Genomic DNA, 14,850 nt, shown 5'->3' on the forward strand with positions numbered 1-14,850 from the left:
TTGATGAATTACTCTTTTGTTTCACAGAATTGGCCATACAGTTTAAGATGCAGGGCCCCACTGTTAATCCAGTCAGAGTGAGAATTAAAGGTCCAGTCAGTGCTTGATAGCAGAGGGGATAGCTGGGAAAGCCAGGAGAACAGAGACTGGTACCAATGATCTGATTCACGTCTTTGTTTTTCTCTGAGGTCTAGCCCAGCCATGGCAAGATTTTCTCTGATTACTCCTGATCAATTATCACAGAAACAGCAGGTTCCTCCCAAAGCTATACACAGTCCCCATTTCAGTTTCATGAGAAGTAAGTCTAAGCCTCTCTGGTTTTATAGAACTGCTTCTTCAGGGGAGCCTAACTGTTGCTCTAATTCAGAAATGGAAACTTGAACACCTCTAGGTCCTGATCAACCTGTCTGCTCAGTTCCTTTAAGTTTTTATCACCATAATAAAGCCTGACATGCCTATAGATGTTGAGACAGTTATGCCTGCTTCCACCAGGAATGGGATCAAGACAGACACAGCTCCTTCTTTCCTTCCTTCCTTCCTTCCTTCCTTCCTTCCTTCCTTCCTTCCTTCCTTCCTTCCTTCCTTCCTTTCTTTCCCTTCCTTCCTTCCTTCCTTCCTTCCTTCCTTCCTTCCTTCCTTCCTTTCTTTTCCTTCCTTCCTTCCTTCCTTTCATTCATTCTTTCTTTTTTTTTTGTTTCTGTTTTGTTTTGTTTTTAAGACAGGGTTTCTCTGTGTAACAGTCTGGGCCATCCTAGAACTCATTCTGCAGACCAGGGTGGCCTCGAACTCAGAGATCTGGCTGCCTCTACCTCTGTCTCTTCCTCCCAAGTGCTGGGATTAAAAGCATGCACTGCCACCTCCAGACTCTTTTTTTTTTCCTTTGTAATCCAGGGTCCATATTAAAATACACTCTCCCTTCTTCCCATTATATAAGTATACCTGGGACAGAATGAGTTTCTTAGTTTGAAACACATTAGAAGAGGCACATATGGTTAAACAATTAGTACACACTCACCAAGCAAGTCTTGGAGGCTCGGTAATACTGCTGTTGTCCTGATGAGTTAACTGGAAAGGTAGAATAACAGGTCTCAGAATAAGGTTAAGGCTTAAGTGCCTATGTTAAGAGTTTTGAGTATTAGACAAGTTCCAGACCCTTGCAGGTCCTCTAACATTAATCTGAGCTGCCCTAATCACAACGAGTTCTGAAAGTCTGGTTAATTCCTATCCCTGTGTAGTGAGGGGGAGGTGGGGTTAAAGGTTTAAGCATACCCAGCAATCTTGGCCCATTTCTGGTTGGGAATGATTACCTAAGGGACAGTGGCAGGTGGGACCATGTTAAGTAAGGTAGTAAGTGTCCTTGGAAGGGAGAGTTGTCAGGTCTGTGGTATGGGTGGGAGATCTTTGTTGGGACCCAAAGGTCTGGGGACTGAGAGGAAGAGGTTTTTCTGGGTAGTGACTCTATCCCCAGCGTCTCTTCCTGTGGAATTGAGTTGGATTCTCCAAGTTCTCCCTGTTTCCCATAGGCCAAAAATGTTTCTTAAGGAATTTCCAGACTTTTAATTTTAATGGTCATTGAATCCCATTCTCCTATCCTACATTCCTTAGGAGGACCTTTCTTTCTATACATATGTATTCACTCACGTGGTTTTTAGGAAGCTTCTGTTTCATAACCTCATTCTTTGCAACGGAAACCCCCTTGTTCTTGGCAACTAGGGTGCCCAGCCATGGGGCATGCACAGAATTGTAAACTCTGCATTCCTGTCTCAAAAGATAAACTCCTAATCCTTCATTTCTACGATTCAATGTAAAGTGGACATCAGTGAGCGAAGATCAAGGTGGAGTAAGGGTTGCTAGTCATGCTAGCTAAAACCTCCCAGGTATCTGTCTTTCTCAGTTCTCTGCTCCAGTCCTGAGGGCAGTGGGGGTTGGACCATGACCCTATGCTCTTATCCACAGGACAGAACACGAGACTCAGGAGGTAGAGGGGCAGGGAGTGAAAGGCCCAGACCACCCAGATGAAACCTTAAATTTAATGAGTCCATAGTTCAGGAGACAGCCCATTTGGTGGCATTGTCTCTAGGAGGACCAAGATTTCCTGTTTTTAACGTCTTTGCCTCCGTGTTGAGAAGTCCTCTTTCTCTATTCAACATAATGTGGACATGTGCTGCCACAAAAGCATTGTGATTGTGTATATGGTGAGAATCTGGGTCAGAGTGATCAGTTCTACTCTTTGGGCTGAGGTGTCTGACTCTAAGGCCTGAGCCACAACTGTTTCAGTTAAAGTAAGCTTCTGTGTGCCTGGTTCCATCTTTAATGGAGCTGTTCCCATCCACATAATGCAATGCATTGGAATTTCTTTTTTTTTTTTTTTTTTTTTTGCATTGGAATTTCTTAGAGGAATGTCTGTTGGCTAGACCAAAGTCAGACCTGTTTTAAAGCCTCAAATGCCTTTTGTTCAGTCTCAGTCCTGATTAGGGGCTTGGTAGCCCCCATTGTGCTGCTGTATACAGGGCTTGCTATTTCTTCAAACCCTGACATCCACAGGCAGCAATACCTAGCTACAGCTAGGAACTCTCAAACCTGTCTTAATCTTTGAAGCTGGAATGTGAAGGATGGCAGCAATTTTACTCTGACCAGGCTCCTTTTGCCTTCCCCTCAGGTGGTAGCCAAAGTAGGTAGCCTCTGATGAACAAAGTTGGGATTTCTTGCCCAACTCTGTATCCCAAGGTCTGTAACTTTTAGGTGGCCTTTTTACAATGGATTTCCATTTCAGAGAATAGGAGGAGGTCATCTACATACTGTAAAAGTATGGTCCTGGGAAACCTGTGATGGAAGGGCAGAAAGGAGGTCAACCTGATCCAGGGAAGTTGCCTGCTGTAAACTTCTTCTGCATCTGTTCAGTCCAAAGCAAAAATGGGTTGACTCACCTTGGCAAAGGGAGGCTGAAGAATGTATCTTTCAGATACAAGACAATGTCCGTCTATTTCTCACGTGGAGCCAGACTCATGAGAGTGTATGAATTTAGGACTGTGGAGTGGATGGTCTTGACCCTCTTATTCGTGTTCCTCAGATCTTGGACAGGTCTATAATTAGAGGTCCCAGGTTTCTTCATAGGCAGGAGAGGTATATTCCAGGGTCACTGGCAGGGCACCAGGTTGCCTGTCTCTCTAAACCAGGCAGTATGAACTGCAGTTCCTCTTTTTGACCGCAGGGCCAATGGCTATTGTTTAATCTGGATAGGAGCAGCTGATCTGGTTAGTTGAACAATTATAGGAAGTTGGTATTGGGACGGTCTCAGTGTTTTATGCTCACACCCTGGGAATCCTTGTTCTAAATCTGAAAGATTGTCCAATTGTATCTTTTTACTGGGGGCAGGGAGGACTTTCAGCTAGGAATTCTGAAAATGGCAGGACACAAAAATTTTGTTGGCTTTCTGTAAGTCTAACCGTATCTCATCATCAGAGAAGGTGACGGTGGTTTTCAGTTTATGCAAAAGGTCCAGTCTCTCAATCGGGTCTCTGTTAAACAGCTTTTGAGCTTCCTTCAGCAACTGGAACCTAATTATACCTTTAAATCCTCTAAATTTTCTAACTTTTTCCTAACATCTGGGCCTGACTGGGTCACAAAGGCAATGCTGAGCACCTGCCTGTGGTCTCGTGCATCTAGATCTACAGGCGTTAAGACTGTAGAAGACACTGCAGGATGCTCTGAGGTCCCCTGTATGACTTCACTTACCTTGGACAGATTTGTGGGCTTCTGCTCTGCCACTTGGAGCTCAGCCTGGAAAGTCCAGCAGTAGATGTCTACAGCTCCCTTATTATTAGGATCTCAATTGGGCCAGTTTGATGGAAACACACTCTCTATGTGAAAAATGCTATTAGCCAGAGAGCCTCCATCTGGACCCAGGACTGCTCTCTTAGCTTCCAACTTCATGCAGGTCCTTTCTTCTGGTGTAAACAGGGTGGCCAGGAACTGTTGGCAATCATCCCAAGTAGGCTGGTGCTTTATAGAAAACAGTCTCAAGGAGAGATGATTGCCCTGTGACCATCATCCAAACTGTTCTAGTCGTCTGGCAATCGTATGTGGCTGCAGATGGCCATCAATGTCAAAAGAGGGCCACTGTAAATCACAAAGGGTCTGGAGGTGTCCTCTTTGTCTTTATATGCCTCCTAAAAATGGTGGAGGAAACAGCTCGAAGAACTGAGCTGTTTAGAAGCAGAACTAGCCAGAGTTTCACTTTTCAGATCCCAATTCACAGTAACAGCCTTCAGACCAACCAGAAAAGCCAGCAAGACAAGACAAGAACAAATAGTAACAATGAGGAGACAAATTAGGGGTGACTACCTGAACAAACTGGGGATTCCAGTGGCATCTCACATGGATCCTAGGCATTGAATACTCTGTGTCCAAACAGAAGGTACCTTAATCAGACTTACTGCTGGAGGTGACAGAACAGGTGACTTTCACTGAAGGAAATTTAGACAGGGATGTTGGAGGGGCCTGAACCTCTGTAACGTACTGAGATCTTCTTTCCCAGAGCCCTAGAATGTCTCAAGCTATGCACCCCCTAGGAAAAAGTCTTTGCCCATCCATTGTGCTCCATAGTTGCACCGAGACCTAAGGGTTGGTCAAACCGTTCAGAATCTGGGCCTCCAAATGTTGAAGGGTAGAGACCCAAAACTACTCAGTAGGACCAAAATCTGAGTTGAGAGTCTGTATTTAGCCAGTCAGCAACTGCCTGGAGAAAAAGAAACATTTTTCACAGAGCAATCTCAAATGCATTTTATAGAAAGATTTTTAAAGGCAAAGAACACAGAAAAACTACATCCTGATTGGCAGTTGCAGGGGAAGTAAGCAAATAAGCAGTTTAACAGAAGCCCAAACATGTAGTTATCTGGGGCATTTTGACACTGAGTTTCTAGAGTAGAATTGGGTACTTTCCCATGGGATTTTTCACATTGGGCACAAGGGAAGCAGGTTGTCAGTTTGGCTTAAACCAAAGATGGCTCCAGCTCAGACAAGGAGGAAGAATCTTTGCCCTCTCACAGACTTTGCCACTTTCAGTAATACTTTACTGGGCACTAGAATTCTGTGGGTCAGACTGGCTCCATCTGGCTGGTAGCATGTCTAGGACTTGGACTTTGTTCGTTCCTTCCCACTCACCTGGGACATCCCAATGCAGCTCTTACCAGCCAACCTGAAGCCCTTCCTCTCCTCATCTGCTGCAGCGGAGGATGAAACCTGTCTCTCCACACCACCAGAGCCACTTGCAACAAAGAATTTGCCAGAGTACAGAGCCAGAATGGTTTGTGCATATAACACTTCAAGCTACCCTAAATGGTGGCAGACATCACCACATGGCCCTCAAGTCACCTGGGGGTGGAGTGGGGTACCGCTCTGGAAATCATTTATCTTTCTCCTCTTCCTTTCCCCATCCTCTCATCTTTCTCCACTCTCTCTCTCCCTTGTGTTCCTTCCGTTTTTCTTTTTTCCTTTCCCTTTTCCCTTCTTTCCTTTCCTTCTAGAACTCAGAGATCTGCCTGCCTCTGCCTCTTGAGTGCTGGGATTAAAGGCATGCACCACCATGCCTGGCTCCTTATATTTCTTTGAGGCAAGGTCTCCTGAAGTCCATGCTGGCTTGGAACACTCTATGTGGCCAAGTCTGGCCTTGAACCCTGATCCTGTTCAAGGTGATCCTGCCTTCACCTCCTGACCACTGGTGTGTGCCACCATAAAGCTTTTTCTTGTTTGGTGGGGTGTGTATATGGGAGTGATAGTTTGGATACATAATCTATGTAGTCTAGGCTGGTCTTCAATCCCCTGCCTGAGGCCAGCTCACCCCTCTAATTCCACTTCTCCTGGCCTTTCCCTTCACTGTTTCCTAGGACTGAACTGTTTGCCTCCTGGAGAACTTCTGCTAATCTTATGAAACCCAACTGTGATGGTTAACGTGAATTGTCAACTTGACAGAATCCAGTTCACCCTGTAGATGGAGCTTTAAGGAGCCTGTGGGTAATTATCTTGATTACATTAATTGATGTGGGGAGACACATCTTAATTGTAGGTGAAACTTTTCCCCAAGGCAGGGAAGAGGGCCAGGGAGATAGCTAGGTAGTAAAGGCACTTGTGGCCAAACCTGAAACCCCAAGGACAATTCCTGGAAATTCTTGCCATCAGTGCCCCCTACGAAGAAATAAAATGTAATAAAAACTTTAAGAAATAATAAAGTGGAAAAAGTGAGCTAAGCAGCAGCAGTCATTCATTTTTTTTTTTTTTTTTTTTTGAGACAGGGTTTCTTTTAGTAGCCTTGGCTAGACTCACTTTGTAGACCAGGCTGGCTTTGAACTCACAGGGATCCGCCTGTTTATGCCTCCCTCAGTGCTGGGATTAAAGGCGTGTGCCACCATGCCTGGATGCTCTTTGCCTTTTTTCAATAAAAGATGTATTTTTTTCCTTTTTTCCTGAGACAGTGTCTGTCTTAGTCAGGGTTACTATTGCTATGATGAAACACTGTGACCGAAAGCAAGTTGGAGAGGAAAGGGTTTACTGGGCTCACACTTCCAGATCATAGTCCATTACTATGGAAGGAAGTCAGGACCGGAACTCAAACAGGGCAGAAACCTGGAGGCCACAAGGGGTGCTGCTTACTGGCTTGCTCTCTGTGGCTTTTTCAGCCTGCTTCCTTGTAGAACCCAGGATCACCAGCCCAGCAATCCTTCTGTGGCCCCTCCCGTGTCAAGCCTCTAAGGCTCTCTATCTAGATTGCTCCCTGCTGCTGTCACTGCACACTACACAAGCCCTCCTCCCACCACCATCCCCATAGCTACCCTGGCTGTTTCTCACTGTCTCTAAGTCCCCTCTTGCTCCCTGCAGCCCAGCCTGAAGCAGGAGAGGTACTTGAAGGGCACAAACACAATCTCTGCACCAGATGTAACAGCCAGAAGGCTGTCGTATGGAACTATCTGGAGGTGAGGGCAAGTCCTTTTGATGTTGGTAGTCCTGAGCCCAGAGGGCTGAAGGCTAGGACAGTGCTACCAGAGACAGGCTTATATCTTCAAGCCCTGGGAACTACACAGAGATGACTACAGGCCCCGAGACTGATGGCTTGGGGTGGGGGCGGAGTGTCCAAACTTCAGACATCCAGGGAAGATGTTATCTCCAAAGTTCACTCCAGAGTTGTAATCAGGTTGCCAAACCCCCACCCCCTCAGGGGAGGTGAGATGGCTCAGCAGGTAAAGGTGTTTGCTGTGCAAGCCCAGCAACCTGAGTGCTATCCCCAGAACATACAAGAAAACAAAACAAAAAAACAAAAAACAAGAAAATCAGTTCCATCAAGTTGTCCCCTAACCACTGCCTGCTGCACTGTGACAAAAATGCCCATATACACTGTAATAAATCTTAGCATATGCCCCATGGCTCCAAGTTGAACATGCCTCTCAGGGACATAGGTCACAGGCTTACAGCCAGCAACAGCAGCAGTAGCAGTGGCTGCGCTGCATAGCTCTTGAGCTCTGGGTGCCCACATTCTTCAAGGGCTAGCAGTTCCCAGGAACTGGTAGTGATAAGCCTCTTGCTGCTAAAATTGTTGCTGTGGAGCAATGGCTGCTTCTGCTTCTTGGGAACAGCCTTTTATTGGGCCTAATGTTGCAACACCAAGCAGCAGCGAAGGGTGCTGTGGAAACGGTGTAGCATGCAAATGAAGGATTGGATCCACACCAACCACAGCAGTTTCTAGTCACGGACTTCCCACTGAGTTCCAAGAGTTGAAGATGGCCAGTCAGTGAAAGTTCATCCTGGCTTGGGTGGAGTAGATTGTCTGGAGGCCTCCTAGGAGGAGCATGGCTTTGGTACAGTGCTCCCCTGGAGCTGGCGTGGCATCAGTATGCTCCCTCAATGCAGGGGGCCAGGCAGAAGAGTAGTCTGTGGCCCATGAGAAGCCATGCCTGATTTATGTGGTGCTGGGACTGTAACATGGGATTTGTATATACTAGACAAGGTCAGTAATGAGGTATAGCCAAACCCTTATTTGCCAACTAGTTTTTTTTGTTTTGAGAGAGGGTCTTTCTGGCTTCCAACTTGTAGCAATTCTGTCTCAACTTACCAGGTGCTGAGCCACACACAGGATCTTACCACACACCCCAGGCTGTCTAGATTGTTTCAACTTCCTGAGTGTTGGATTATACACAACTGTCTTGCCTGTAGTCTTAAAAATGTACAGTGTACCAAGTGACACAGCATTCCTGAGAAGGTGGGCCAGAACAACAGGAAGCTAAGGCTGCTAGGTATGGGTCTCAAAGAGTACTTAGACACTGGTTTATGCCAACAGAAAGTCTTTAATACCCTTCCAGTGACTACACTGGGTGTTTGGGATCCCAGAGTAGCTCTGAGCCTTTTTAGGGTGAGCTTTTAAGCACAAAAACATCTATCCTGGGTTGACATACTTCACTTAACAAGAACAGTTAGTCAGAAGTGGAACTACAGATGCCAAAAAGCAAGGTTAGTGCATTTAGAAACTTTCCAAGAACTATGGACTTTGATGGATTGTGTCTTTGTTTCCATTTTGCCAGGTGGTACTGTTTATGTCCTGAGTTTTATGTCCTGAATAGCACTCCATCATGGCCTCAGTTGTGCTAAGGTCTAGGGACTTGTTAAAGCATTGAGTATGTGCAAGCAACAATTAATTTGCTTGGGGAATTCCATCCCCAGGAGGCTTGAGTAATTTGGCAAGTGGGGAGAATCTCCCTAGGGTCCCAGGCCAGGACTGTAGGGGAATCATGGATGGGCACAGTACCATTGGACACGCTTGGCCTCGGTGTCCCTGCTCAAGTTGACCTTCTGGTGAAAAGAAACCTCAGCATCTTTGTATGTGCCTTTCACTGCCGCTGTGCAAACTCAGAGGAAGGGAAGACTTTACTTAGAAGCTACTGGGATGGGCTTGAATTGACCCTTCAAGGCCACAAGGATGGTAGGGACAAGGCCAGCCAGGGTCTAGGTTGAGCTGGCTGTCATCAGGTGTATGAGCTGGGTCTTAGCTCTGAGTATGGGGCAAGAATGTGATAGATGTGTGATGACCTCATCTGAGGGCACTGGCTGTGTCCTGATGCCTCCAGCCAGGAGACCCATTGGAAAAAGTGCCACTTTCCCAGGCTTTCACTAACAGCAGAGCTCTGCCACATGCAAAACAGGACAGAGTCGTCTCCGGTGACCACCAATAAACAAGAAGCCTGCCAAGTAGAACTCGAATTGGCAATGCATTTAGGTGTGCAACAATTACTTGGGAAAACACACAACAGGCCCATCTAACTACACCTATCACTAAATTCAGGGACTTGAGGTGTTGGTGTTGACCGGCTGCAGTCACCAGTAAGCACAGGAACTACCTTCTACTCTCTACAGGAGTCCTGTTCCTACCTAAATATGTAGTGTGCTATTTTTGGCAGTGGGTTGTTGTTGAGACAGGGTCTCATGTGGTTTAGACTGGATTTGGACTCAGTAACAGACACTGCCTTGAACTGATCCTCCCACAAGTTGAGATAACAGGTCTGTAAAACACAACACACTTGCCTTTTTGTTTGAGGTAGTCTGTTTAGCCCAGGATGGTCTTAAAATACAGCGATTCTCCTGCCTCAGCCTCCAGTGTTGAGACTACAGGTGTGAGCCAGCCTTTTCACCTTATTTTGATCAACAGGGACTATACCTCATCTCCCACTCAGGCTGGCCTCCATACTGTCCTATTCTAGCCACACTAAAAATGCCTCCAGTCCTGTTGCTTAGCCTTGGCTCGGCAAAGCCTTGGTGATGATGAGTCCCATGGCTGGCAGATATCCCTCAGGCCAGCTTCCACTCAGCACATGACTCAAGATTCTGTGGGCTTCTTAGCCCACATCTTCCAGTAAACCAGTACCGCCTTTGCATCAGCTCCTGGAGGGCCATGGTCCCTGGTGGAAACGTCACACATTCCATCACATCACGTTCCAGTCTGGTTTGAAACAGTCCACACTGGGACCTTGTGACCAGAAGGCAGTCAGCTGAATGACTCAGAAATGATTACAGAATTCAAAAATAGGAAGCTAAAAATATGCAGGGCTGCTGGCTTCTAGGAACAGGCGGGTCTGTGGTTCCAGCCCCTCGTGGGGGATGGGCAGGAGCCAAAGCCCTGATGGAAGCTGAGGAAGGAAGGGCAGGCAAAGTGGACAAGGAGTCACCTGTGAGGTGCAGGGTTTTGAATGGCCATTATTAGGAGAGGGACAGGGTATTTGCGCTGAGGTGTCCAGGGCAAAACTGGGCACAAGTTGGAGAGTTTTGTGGGGTGCAGACTCTGATGATGCCCATGTTTTAATCCCCCAACATGGCTGAAGGAACTCTGTATAAAGGGATTAAATTTCTCTGGTGGCCCAAAAGCAGCAACTCTGAGGCCTAATACTAAACTGTTACTCGAAGAAAGGAATGCAGCAAGTGACACGATGAAGGGGCTCTAAAAGCCATGGAACATTCTGGAGAGCCATTCTGGATAGCTGAACTGCACTAAAAAATGGGACATCTAAGTCCCGTCGACCTATGACTTGACACAGGATACTTGAAAGGCACCAGCAAGAGTCATAGCAGAGTTGCCCAGGCTTCCTACAGGAGAGTGTGGGCTACTGGGTGGGCCTGGCTGAGGTTGCCACACCTGTGATCACAACCTTGTGAAGCAGAGGCAAGATGATCAGAAAGGGGCTCAAGGTCACTTCGGTTACACTGAGAGCCTGAGGCCAACCTAGGTTGTATCTGGATTACATGAAACCATCTGAAAGCAAACCAAAATCACCCAAAACGGGAGGGAAAGGAGGGAGAGTTCCTAGAGAGGACCACAGCAAATGCCCACCAGACCTCGGACAGGCTTACACCTATTCTGGGCCCCCAGGATAAGAGCATTGTAGCTGCAGCCAGGTGGGACATGGGGTCAAAGAAACAAGGTGAGTCCCCAGAGTGGTCAGGAGGCCTCAATAGCCAAGAGTTTGAACAAGGCAGAAGAGCCAGATGGATAGGTGCTGGGCTGAAAAGCATGAAAGCTTTGAGGCCGGGGAGGGTGCAACCCAAGGAATGCAGGGGCCAAGGGACCAAGTATGCTGATGGGTCAGCTGTCTGGTGGGGTAGGTAGAGCAGAGGGAAGGAAATGAAGGGTACAGAACCTCAGGGCCAGGAAATGTTGATCAATGTTTGAGCACAGGCCCCAAGCAGCTCTTCATTTTGTCAGGTAAACCCTGTGACTAGGATCCTCTTCTCGAGATACAAACTTTTATTTGAGATAGGTAGTCTCAGCTGGCCTGTAGCTTGCTATGTAGGCTAGGCTGGCCTCAAACTCACAGATCAGAGAGATCTACCTGCTTCTACCTCCCTGTGTGCTAAGATCAAAGGTATGCATATCTATGCCCGGCTGTAGGTTGGAAAGCTGGGACAAGGCACAGTGTATTTGGCTGCCCACTGTGGTCGTTGAGGCCCCCTGCTGGTGTAAAGCAAACCAGGAAATCCCAGCACCCTTTTACAACTAGCACCTAGGGCTGTAAGGCTATTAAGACCTGCTGACCCTTCTAAGAAGGGTCCTTAACGTAATGGCTGTTCTTGGTGACACAGGTTATCTCCAGGTGATGGCACCTGCTTTGTTTTCACGTGGTCTCATTTGCAGCCTGATGCTGTGCAGCACAGCAGTTCTCAACTCTCAAGTGCTGGGATTTCAGACTGAGCCACTACATGCAGGCAGAGGGCACTTGTTTAAAGACCACGGTGGAAGCAGAGGTGCTGCCCTTTAAACCACAGTCCCTCACAGAAGCAGCGATTTTGGTAGACAGTGACCTCTACAGTCAGTCCTTGCAGGAGCTGAGGTGCTAGGCTCCTGAAAGTACCACTTGTTTAGTGGTCAGGAGCTGCTCTCTGATGGCCTCCAAGGAAATGGGACAGATGTCCTCTTGGCCAACCGTGGGGACAGCCAAGGGCTCTGAACTGAGTTGGTGTCTTCCCCCAAGGAGCAATAGGAAGTCTCTCAAACTGTAGAAAATGTGCCATTAGTTCCAACTTCCTCCTTGTAATATCAGGGACCTCAGGGGAAGGAGAACAATAAGGGGAACCGTCATGTGTCCTCAAAGCCCAGGGAGCAGAGGCTCTAGAGATAAAGCTTTACTTCAGGAGCTGGTTCAAGCTGAGTGAGAAGGGCCTCCAGCCTGGATCAGTGAGGTCTTCTTGGAACTGAGCACAAAAGGCACTTGGTGCTACATCATGGTGTATCAGGTCCACAGTGACTCCTCAGAGGAGCCGCAGGCTTGTCAGGGTGCTTCTGAGGAAAACACCATTGAGTCCCATAGCATCGAGGACACATCCTCGCTCCCACTCACAGATCCCCGGACCTGCGGTGCTTCTTCTACCAGGTCAGCCACCAGGTTCAGCTGGCAGGCCCGCAGCGCCCTTACCAGCCCAGCCACCGTGGCTTTCTCCCTCTCGGTATTCCTCCAGACCCTCAGAGTCTCCCTTACTTGCTCGTTCAGGCTTCGGGGGTATCTCTCCTCAATCCCATCAATCTTGACCTCAGACAAGTTTAGAAAGCGGGCCAGTCTCTTCCAGTCTCTCCCCACATTGTCACACACGATGTCAAATGCCACCCGCAGATCTAGGAGGAAAAACAGCAGCATGACTTAACTGAGGAGTTGGGAAAGTCTCATCATGGGCCACCAAGTATGGACCCGGGCACTCTAAAGGCAACACCATTAAAGCCAGGTAGGCCCCGGGCAGGCAGACACTCGGTTGTCCAGGAGTTATTCAAGAGACCCACAGTGGCCTCCTAATTGCCCAGTCCCCTCTCAGAATGGGCCACATCGAGCTACAACTTAGAACACTAGAAACGGAGGAGGGGCTGGAGTCAGAGGGAAACAAATAGGGCTGCCCTAAAACCCTACTCAAACAGTGGGTTGGCTAAAGTCCCTAAAGCTTCATTCATCTCATCCTACACCTGGGACCTTTGCTGGTTTGAAAGGGCCATCCCTGTCACACTCTGGAGGCCCTGCCAGCACAGGCAAGGTGGAAGGAGTTGGCTAAGTGGAGCAGGGAGCCCTGGGCAATGGCTGAGAACCCCTTAATAGATTCCAGCAGCAATAACAAACACTTAAATGTGAATACACCACCCATTTTCTTGTGTATCTTGTACACACTGGCAGTGGAAACAATGTGTTTTTCAAACAGTTCTGTGTCTGAAACAAACTGTCACAGCCTGTAGTGGCATTACCGGGTCTGATTTTGTCTGCATTTTAGATTTCTGGGCTTTTGACTATGTCGACCTTTATGGTCATGGTATGTCTTCCCAAAGACTCCTAGAAGAGATAGTCCCTCCATGGTGGATCAATCCACTGGTTCATAATTTGATGTTTTACTGGGAGGTGGTGGGAACCTTCAGAGGCAGAGCCTACTCAGAGGAAGTACTAAGGCTGTACTGCTGGGGGAGTGTATTTTGTCCCAAGTTCCTTCCCGTCATTTTGCTACTTGGCCTGGCAGCCAGGAGGTAATCAGCTTTGCTTGACTATGTCCTCAAGCTGCTTTGATTTCCTGGCAGTTCAAGAACCAGCCAACCAGGAACTAAATAAACCTTTGCCCCTTTAAATGGCTTCTGGGTATTTGTCACAAGTGATAAAAGAGTCTAACAGATGCTTAACCAGTATCCACACCCCAAGGCCAGACAGGTGCGGCTCAACTGTGGCTGCTATCCACTGTGCATTATGGGAAGCCATAGTGCCTCCTTTTTTCTGCAGCAGTAACACTGGATAACCAGACACTGGCCTCTGGAGCAAGGAGCTCAGGCGCAGCACAGTCTATTTTGGTCAGGAAGCACACTGCTTGGACGAAGGCACTCCCATTACGGAAATGGTGCCCAGCAGCGGGCACACTTGATTTGCTCACTCTTCAATTCTACCCTCACCAGGGTTAGGGTAACTTAGCCACATCCATTTCTTGGCTGAGTTTTCTAATTTACCCGGAGGGTGGGGAGCCAAGCACTGCAGGTCTGACGTGAGTTAAACCTGGGGCTGAGCAAGCGGTAGAGCAATAACCTGGGTTCAACCCAGGCATTACAGGTAAGATGGTGGAACGTCCTCCCATTCCGGCTAGCCTGTCCGGAAGAGTGGGAGTGCCCTAGAGTCCTTCCGAGTAGGAGCACGAAAAGGGAACTCCGAGGCCAGGCCTCCCCACTCATTCCCCTGTACCCTGGGCTTCCATCTACCTCCCGCCCTTCTCCCGCCCTCCAGCCCACCTGCCTCCCCCGGCGCGGCAGAGGCCGCCACCCCCGCCTCGAAGTCGTCCAGGCGTTGCAGTAGGTCGTGTCTCCGCAACGAGACCAGCAACTCGCGCAGCAGCCCAGTGCGCGTGCGCTCCAGGTCGTTCTGCTCCAGCAGCACCGAGAACAGGTCCAGGCCACTCTGCACGCGCTCCAGCTTTCGTTTGCCCACGCGCCCGCGGCAAAGGAACTTTAGTTCCATCAGATCGCTGTTCGACAGGCTGCCGGACAGCGAATGCAGCAGCACCAGGAACGGGTCCATGGCACCAATATGCCGGGGTGGCCCTCCGAGACACTACACAGGAAAACTCAACAGGCTTGCGCGCCTAGCGTCTCGCGAGAATTCCAGCTCCCACGCATGCGCGTGTGGCCGTACCGGCTTCCGCCCGGGCTGGCGGTGGCTTCGGCGCTTGTTCGCGGTAGCTCCTGCGCCTGCGCTGGACAGATCAATAGCTGGTGTTGTAACGTGGATCATCTACGATCTTGGGACTCCAGCTTTTCACCTTGGAACTGTGCAGCCCTTCTGTGTAGGCACTGGGAAGTCAGCTGCAGGCCGC

The 14,850-nt window shown here is 48.5% G+C and overlaps 1 protein-coding gene across 1 annotated transcript; it reads right to left on the minus strand.

Annotated features, from left to right (window-relative positions):
* Positions 1-8,313: 8,313 nt before the first annotated feature.
* Fadd (Fas associated via death domain) lies at positions 8,314-14,619 on the minus strand. The gene is made up of 2 exons (XM_021634079.2): positions 14,270-14,619; positions 8,314-12,640 (listed from the first exon to the last, which is right to left on the minus strand). The coding sequence occupies exons 1-2, from the start codon at positions 14,553-14,555 to the stop codon at positions 12,300-12,302; spliced, it is 627 nt and encodes a 208-aa protein (XP_021489754.1). The 5' UTR covers positions 14,556-14,619; the 3' UTR covers positions 8,314-12,299.
* Between the last annotated feature and the right edge of the window lie 231 nt (positions 14,620-14,850).

This window comes from Meriones unguiculatus, chromosome 1 (genome assembly GCF_030254825.1).
Source record: "Meriones unguiculatus strain TT.TT164.6M chromosome 1, Bangor_MerUng_6.1, whole genome shotgun sequence".
NCBI lineage: Eukaryota > Metazoa > Chordata > Mammalia > Rodentia > Muridae > Meriones > Meriones unguiculatus.

What these genes read in the sequence shown, in the direction of transcription:
- Fadd (XM_021634079.2), bottom strand. Translation starts at nt 14,555, where the DNA reads ATGGACCCGTTCCTGGTGCTGCTGCATTCGCTGTCCGGCAGCCTGTCG. An exon ending in TGCCGCGCCGGGGGAGGCAG is followed by an intron (nt 12,641 to 14,269) that starts GTGGGCTGGAGG and finishes TTTTCCTCCTAG; the next exon opens with ATCTGCGGGTGGCATTTGAC.